The sequence below is a fragment of the Bolinopsis microptera genome, chromosome 7 (genome assembly GCF_026151205.1).
Source record: "Bolinopsis microptera isolate Bmic1 chromosome 7, MBARI_Bmic_1.0, whole genome shotgun sequence".
In the NCBI taxonomy this organism is placed as follows: Eukaryota; Metazoa; Ctenophora; class Tentaculata; order Lobata; family Bolinopsidae; genus Bolinopsis; species Bolinopsis microptera.
The window spans coordinates 559,223-567,979 of record NC_087078.1 but is presented as its reverse complement, the minus strand read 5'-3'; the positions used below and the strand labels follow the sequence as shown (position 1 = coordinate 567,979).

At 39.8% G+C, this 8,757-nt stretch overlaps 2 protein-coding genes across 2 annotated transcripts; both read right to left on the bottom strand.

The window, feature by feature from the left end:
* Window positions 1-717: 717 nt before the first annotated feature.
* LOC134818068 (cell death-inducing p53-target protein 1 homolog) lies at window positions 718-1,239 on the bottom strand. The gene has a single exon (XM_063827482.1). It carries the CDS (start codon window positions 1,237-1,239, stop codon window positions 718-720), a length of 522 nt encoding a protein of 173 aa, XP_063683552.1.
* Window positions 1,240-3,912: 2,673 nt separating this feature from the next.
* LOC134818067 (cell death-inducing p53-target protein 1 homolog) lies at window positions 3,913-4,407 on the bottom strand. Its single transcript, XM_063827481.1, has one exon. It carries the CDS (start codon window positions 4,405-4,407, stop codon window positions 3,913-3,915), a length of 495 nt encoding a protein of 164 aa, XP_063683551.1.
* Between the last annotated feature and the right edge of the window lie 4,350 nt (window positions 4,408-8,757).

Genomic DNA, 8,757 nt, shown 5'->3' with positions numbered 1-8,757 from the left:
TAACATTCGGTATTAAAAAGTTTACGGTAATCAACATTCAACAATTATTCTAAATGAATTTAACAATATGACCCGCTTTAGCGTGGGAGAAACACAGAAAGTGAAACAGAAAGTGAAACAGAAAGTGAAACTATAAAAACGATAGTACAGCTAGTTTATTACTCACTGTTACAATATTAAGCTATACATGATTAATATATCAATAACTAAACCAGCACCAGGATTTTGTGATATCATTCGGGTTTTCATCTCTTTATTAAATACATATAAAAACTAAAATGCCGTTGCAAAGCATACTGCATTCTTTGTATTTCTACTATAATATATAATAAATATATATCAATTGATTCAAACTAAAATTTTAATTCGTCCCATGCATTGCTTCAAAACTAACAGTAAAAGCCAAAGTGAACATAAAATCGAAATGTTCCTCAATATGTATCTCACGACCTTTCCCCCATAGCTACCATCAGTAACTACCTATACCATAGCTACCACCTGTAACTACCATAGCTACCACCTGTAACTACCATAGCTACCATCACCTGTAGCTACCATAGCTACCACCTGTAGCTACCATAGCTACCATCACCTGTAGCTACCATAGCTACCACCTGTAGCTACCATAGCTACCACCTGTAACTACCATAGCTACCACCTGTAGCTACCATAGCTACCACCTGTAGCTACCATAGCTACCACCTGTAGCTACCATAGCTACATACCGTTTTTGCGACCAAGCATTCTGTTACAGGATGGACAGCTATGAATAGCGTCTTTACAGCCGTCAACTAAGAAGGGGATAAAACAGCAAATAGCGGTGAAGAAAAACAGAACCAAGCAGATAACCCAGGTCATTGTTCCATTCTCGTAAGTAACACTGGTCAGTATCTGAGAGTGGCAGTTAGGGCATGTCATGTTCATGGGGTTGTTGCTGAAGCGGACTGAGTGGGACCCAGCGTTTACCACAACTACAGTTGGAGGTTGGGGTTGCGGTGGATATCCTGCTGGTGGGTACTGGGCGGGCGGAGGTCCTGCTGGCGGGTACTGGGCGGGCGGAGGTCCTGCTGGCGGGTACTGGGCGGGCGGAGGTCCTGCTGGCGGGTACTGGGCGGGCGGAGGTCCTGCTGGCGGGTACTGGGCGGGCGGAGGTCCTGCTGGCGGGTACTGGGGTGGAGGGGGATCTTGTCCGATCGGTGGATAACCGGGTTGACTGTATGCTGGTGCTTGAGTAGCCATGTTTATAGTAAAAACAACTGTGTTTGATCTGCTAACGAAACTGGGAACGGAATACTGGCAATGGAGGGACTGAGACCCAGGTGATGGTAACTAGTAGTGTAACTATGGTAACACGTGAATGTAGGCTAGAACTACCGCGCCAAATTAGAACGGTAACACGATATGTTGTAGGGATTGTAATGTTGCTGTTGCTAGGGCCAGGGGGCCAGGTGCTAGTCGTATATTTTACAGATAGAGGAGTGAGGTTGCTGTATACTATTGAGTGTTTAGGCGTTAGTTAACACAAATGTGAGTGGGAGATTAAGATCGGGAGCAGGTGAGCAGTAGATTTTGGACTCCGCAAGATCTCCGCAAGATCTCCACAAGATCTACACAAGATCTCCACAAGATCTCCACAAGATCTCCACAAGATCTCCACAAGATCTTCACAAGATCCCGAAAAAGATCTCCACAAGATTTTCACAAGATCTCCACAAGATCTTAACAAGATCTCCACAAGATCTCCACAAGATCCCCACAAGATCCCCACAAGATCTCCACAAGATCTCCACAAGATCTCCTCAAGATCTCCACAAGATCTCCACAAGATCTCCACAAGATCTCCACAAGATCTCCACAAGATCTCCTCAAGATCTCCACAAGATCTCCACAAGATCTCCACAAGATCAAGAGACAAATCTCAAAGTAATATTAGGAGGTCAGATTACTCAGATTGTCATCTCAAAAGATTTAGATCAGAATCATGGTAATTACAACTTATGTCATTTCGGGACATTCTATGACTCGCTGATTAGAGGCGAGACTGTGGACGGCTACAGGGATTGAATGAGGTGTCGCGTGAGTTATGCGGTGGTGTCGCGTGAGGTGTCGCGTGAGTTATGCGGTGGTGTCGCGTGAGGTGTCGCGTGAGTTACGCGCTGTGATTGGTTTGTACTCATCACTCATGTTAGGTGGCGTCTGCTACTTTAAAAAAAATCAATAAACTTACAAATACATCATTTTATTTCAAAGAAAATATCGCCGAATAACTTTACATGCCTTGACAAGTGACCGAGTGTAAACAAAAATTAGGGACACCGAAACACCAGTTGACCAGTAAACTGGTCATAGCAATTACATCGGGCCCTATGAAAGTTCAGAACTTCTAAATGGTGTAAATTCGATTAGGACGATTGGTGACGTCTAATAATTGCTTCGTATAATGTAAACTACTTATGAAGGAGCAAAGTAGGACTGTAAACTACAGTCTAAACAATTATTTTCAAGACCTGTGGTCGTGAATGGCTGTATCTTTTATAGGTACGAATCTACAGATACCTGAAGAATACCCTGCGATCGACCGGCAGAAATAAAACAGGAGTTCCAGAAAACCCACTTCCTGATACACCTGCAACTTGAAAATTGTTTACAATCGATCTGATCAACGTCTAGACGCTCTGCAAAACTTCAGATCTCTAACCTAATGTTAACATGGTTTTAAGCACCTGCAGCTGAATATGATAAAAAATCTCCACAGAATTGGTCGATCACATAATCATATTACGCAATCACTATTTGGAAAATGTGTGCCCACGGCTATTTTTTATTCCTGTCAATGACCCTGTAATCTTTGACATTGAATCAGAGTGTTTTGAACCTCTGATGAGTTTTAATCCTGTAAAAAAACAAGGGGGTATACTAGTATAATAGGGGGTATAATATAATAATAAACAAAAGCATATTATGCTGAAACCCTAACCATACTGTCATTCCGCCGAATCTCTATTCTCTGTTATGATTGTGAACATAAATATAATAGCCTGGGGTCCCCAGGTAACCCTAACCCTAATGAGAAATTATACCAACTTCCTTATTATACACGGTCATATCATGTGATCGAGACGGTTTTTCGGCAATATCTTGCTAGGGGAGCATTTTAACCCTTATGTGGGTGATTCGGAATCAGTGTCCGAAAATACATCGATTCAAGTTGGTTTCAACTGTCCCCTTTGGCTTTAGAAAAATCTCGAAGATCGAGTTTATAATGATTTAGCAAGTCGATAATAAAATGCATACTCAATTATTTTTCTAGAGCTTTTATTAATCTCTAAATCTCATTCAAGATGAAATATAATGTTATTATATCATATGTTTTAAATACTCACAATAAAATACACACAAAAAACACACAAACGTCCCCAAAACATGTACTTCAATTTATATTTCCCTAGTTGAAACTAACTTATTTTATGAAATTGATACATTCGAGAAGATATCGTGATATCGAGATAAGTCAATGATAAAATGATAGAATTGAGACGTTATCTATTAAAGTATTAGTATTGTCAATCGGATACGAGGCATTGATACATTTAGATCTCATTAAATCTGAATTGAATCAAGTGCATTATGCTATTTTCTAGTTACGTCGACACACAAGTAAAGGCTAAATAGTTTTCGGAGGCTTGCTAGAATTTTATTCTCTATGTTTCTCTATATTCTCTATATTATATAATAATAATGTTTTTTATATTTCGGTACAGACCAGCGCCCATTGGGCGTATTCAATCAATCACTTTTATATTGAAAAACTGTTATTTATAAAAGTAAGTTTAATAAAATCTTCTTTATCGTATTCGTAATCACTAAAAAAGTGTAAACGCAAGGCCAAGAGTGCAGTACTACCTCGGCATGTTAAATTCCATCTTTACGCCCGACTGTGGTATTGCATGAAGGGCAATGATGTATTGCATCTTTACAGTCGTCAATGAGGAAAGGAATGAAGCAACATATACCGGTAAAAAGAAATATAACAAAGCAAAGTAAGATAGTGAGTGTTCCAACTTCGTAGCGCACTGACGTCTGAATCTTAGCATGGCAGTTTCCGCAGGTCATGTTCATAGGGTATTTGCCGAAGTTTGCCGGCTGAGTAGCTATCACAACAACTGGGGCCTGGGCAGCCGGTGGGGCCTGGGCAGCCGGTGGGGCCTGACCCTGCGGTGGGTACTGGCCCTGCGGCGGGTACTGGCCCTGCGGTGGGTACTGGCCCTGCGGCGGGTACTGGCCCTGCGGCGGGTACTGGCCTTGTGGTGGTCCTGGGTTTGGTGCCGCTTGTACTGCCGCTGGCAAGTTGAAGTAAGGTGGTGGGGCTTCTCCTTTTTCTCCATATGGTGGCATCGGTGCTGCCATGATTTACTAAAAATGGAACGAGGGTAAGTCGTGAAATTTTACGAGCGTGCTTAATCACGGATGATGATTAATCACTCGACACTCGACTGCCACGTGACTTTTTCAACCCGTTCTCTAGCCCTACTCCTAGGGTTAGGATTTCAGCATATGCTTTTGTTAGTGGTTAGGGATTGGGTTAGGGTTAGGGTTAGGGTTGGGATTAGATAAGAGGGTTAGGACTGAGGGTTAGGGTTTCGAATAGTCGTTCAGGGCAAGCTAGAGAACGGGTTGAAAAAGTCAAATGACAGTCGAGTGTAGCGTGATTAATCATCATCATCCGAAATTTTATAGACGGATTATACATGAACATCCGTTACACAGTCGTAATACTAATATAATGATATAATGTCAGACTGAAGAAAAGAATTGATGATTAAATTGAGAAAAAATTAGAAAGAATTATGAAAATCGTACAAAATCTTCAAGTCCTGAAAAAACCGTGGCTCATATTGTTTTGTGTTTATATTACAATCCTTAAATTTAAAAAGGACATAACTTAGACATTGAAAATAAAGCATACAGATTTTGTATAATTAATCTCGGGAGTGAGAAAAAATGTTTACTTCAATACAGGCGATATATTACTATTCGCACCCAGTCTCACTAAATCGCTCGCCCAAATTAAAAAAAAATTCTTGTGAAAAGGCCCTGAGGGTATGACTGTAATCTTATAGGGTGTATTTTTGGACGCTGATTCCGAATCATCCCCCATAACGTAGCGGTAAAAATGCTTCCCTGGAGAGTTATGGGCATTTGTACTTAAAGTTAAAGTACAAATATGATGTTTAAGCTGTGAAAACGTCTGTAGAAGTTAAAATCAAAAGGTACTGCATGCAATGTTATTTTCTTCCAACCCAAAGATATAAAAATATGTAGTGACATTATTTTATTTATTTATTAATGGCGAGTGAGCGAGAGCCGGCTATAAATATAAAGGTACCAAAACGCGTGAAAATAAGTGCTTACTGCTTATTCATTATTTGGTTCTTTTTGTTTATAATGCACATTTTTGCTCCTTTATCAAAATGATCAAATGTTGGTAATTTATTGATACACGTTGTAAACCTCTTTTCGCGTGCAAAGCGCGCAGCGTCCTTTTTTTCTAAAATAGAAGGTATCTGGTAATGGTATACAATGTGTACTTAATTGTGTAGCAAGTAACTTAATCTTTAATTTTAGCAAGTAATTTAATCTTTAATTTTAGCAAGTAGCTTAATCTTTAATTTTAGCAAGTAACTTAATGGATGATGATTAATCACTCTACTTAATTGTGTAGCAAGTAACTTAATCTTTAATTTTAGCAAGTAACTTAATCTTTAATTTTAGCAAGTAACTTAATCTTTAATTTTAGCAAGTAACTTAATCTTTAATTTTAGCAAGTAACTTAATGGATGATGATTAATTACTCTACTGCACTCGACTGTCACGTGACTTCTTCAATCCGTTCTCTAGCTGCCCAGGAACGACTATTGAAAACCCTAACCCTCAGTCCTAACCCTCTTATCTAATCCCAACCCTAACCCTAACCCTAACCCAATCCCTAACCACTAACAAAAGCATATGCTGAAATCCTAACCCTAGGAGTAGGGCTAGAGAACGGGTTGAAAAAGTCAAATCTAATCTGATCCCAACCCTAACCCTGCCATCCTAACGGTAACCCAAGTATACCAAGTCTCAGACGGCAACATATGTTATACCCTTCCAAAATGGTTAAAGATTTAGGGGTAATGGTTTCAGTTGACTTATCCTGAAGTCCCCACGTTACCCTTATAGCCAAACGTGTTCGTAAAGTTGCTGCTTGGGTTCTGAGTGCGTTTAAAACGAGGAACAAAGTCACCATGCTGTCAGCATGGTAACTTTGCATTTCTGACCCTTCACAAATCTCTCATCAGAAGCCATCTCGCGTACTAGCTGTTGCCCCTTTATATATTATAGAAATGGAATATTTCCAAGAGTGCAGACGTCCAACAACTGGAAAGGGTTCAGCGCACGTCGGCACGTTCACAACGAGAATTATAGATGGCCTACAGCATCTAAACTACTGGCAGAGACTCAAGGCCTTAAATTTGATGTCGTTGCAACGGAGGAGAGAACGATATACCATCATCCACATGTGGAAAGTGCTGCACGGCAAGTGCCCAAACAGTGGCGTAACGTTGCCTGTTGGCGCCCCCCTGCCGAAAAAGCGCCCCCCTGTTGGCCCCCTCCCATTTTGGTGCCCCTCCCTAAAATTAAACAAACTAGGTGATTTTAGAGGATACGCCGGTGAAATCTCTAAAAAAGTGTCTATCTAGAGCAAAACGCGCAGTTTTGCTAGTACTTTAGTTAAGTTTTCGAAATTGTCCCACATTCAAACGACGGTTTGGCGCCCCCCTAAGAGTAAGACGGCGCCCCCCTGCACAGCGGGGTCAGCGGGGCCATTCGTTACGCCACTGTGCCCAAATGATGTCAACATCCAGTTCTGAGTTCACCGCAACACTCCGACATGGCCAAAAGGCAGTTATTCCCACTCTGAATAAATCTAGCAGTCAGCGCAACCAAACGCTCTACGACAATTCGTTTGCAATAATTGGACCTCGATTGTGCAATTACTTAATAATAATCCCAATTCCCACCAAACATGCATATTATCGAAGATCCCCTGCACTTTAAAGAAATGCTTACAAGGTTTGTGAAATCATTCCCGGATGAGCCTCTAGTGGCAGGATACAGCTGTCGAAATGCAAACTTGTTACTGCGACTGGAGGGGAATAAAGGTCATATCAATTAACATCAGCTAATTGGACAGTATATGAGTATTATATTTATACCGCCCTTAATAATAATCTTATCCCAAAATACTACTACTTAGTGTCGACCCGGAAGCAACCCGAAAAGATTTTTACAGCATGTGATTGATGTAATTAATCGAAACTCTTTACAATTCGTAAGCCGTGAATTTTGTTTAACTTACAGAATTGACTTATCTACAACTTTTGTGATGTAGCATCTATTTAGATCGCTATACTTAGTCTTACGTTTTTTACGCTATATTTCAATATCAAATATGAGACTTATTTAGAAACATGAACACTGCATATAAATATAATATAGTTATTTGGCAAACAATGCCTCATAAGTATATAAGACATAACAAGAATTGCGCCCGTTAGGCTATAATGTAGGCGGACGCTAAATTTCTTGCTACACGTTCATGTATATACCTCTCTTCACTCTTGACCTTGTGCACGCTTCGCACGCGAAAAGGGGTTGCAGCGTGTGTCAATAAATTTCCATCCACTGATTGATTGGGAACCAGCTTTGTTTACTGGTTAATGTTTACTCAAGAATTTATACATGCAATAATATACAATAATTATATACATAAATCTGCTGATATAAAACCTAAATAACTCTAAGAATATAGTTTATATACTCCACACGAAATTATGGACCTGGAAGTAAAATTAAATACTTCAGCTTAATACACAAATCAAAACAAAATTCTAGAAGACTGACAGTCAAATAACGGAGTAGTTCGCTGTTTATTAGTCTCATGATTGAAATACTGATATCTGGATAATATCCGGTTGGAAGAGACATGGACAAATGAAACAAGGAAGTTAGGAGTAAGGGCAAATTTTCGGCGTCAACGCCATCTTCAGGCTCAATAAATGTAATAGATTTGTAGTGTTGTAATTAGTTTAATATCTGGATATTATTCAGATAGATATCAAGACTGACAGTCTTGTAGTTGTGTTGAAAGACGAATAATAATATGATTTAGAAGCTTATCAAAAATTAAAATCTTAGCGAACTAAGAATCCATAAATTCAAGCAAAACTCTGTCTTATCACATTTCAAACAACAATTTTGTCCACACTACACACTTTGCCTCCTTTGATGAAGTGTCTCTTACTTTTTAGTCTTATCTGGCTCGTCGTTCGATCTCTTCATGAGTTCTCAAACAAGCTTTTGCTGTTCGGCACGTTCCTCTGGAGACCTATCTGGACCGATAAAGACTTCACCGAAAAGTTCCGAGCTCTAGTCAAAATCTGCTGCACGATTGTGGAGCTCGTCAAAGTCACCTTAACAGATCTATCAGCCACTTGTTTCTTATCCTTGGGTTTATTCAATACAATACAAAATAATACAATACAAACCAATTCTGCTAGCTTATATTTTTGGCTTTTCGCCAAGTTCCTACAACACTTGACCGACCTTGTCACATAACAGCTCACCTTTCTCTTCTTTAATACCAAATAACATCGGTCTCCTTCTGCCACAACATCCTTAATGACATTCTTCAAAATGTTTCTATCCAAATTCAAC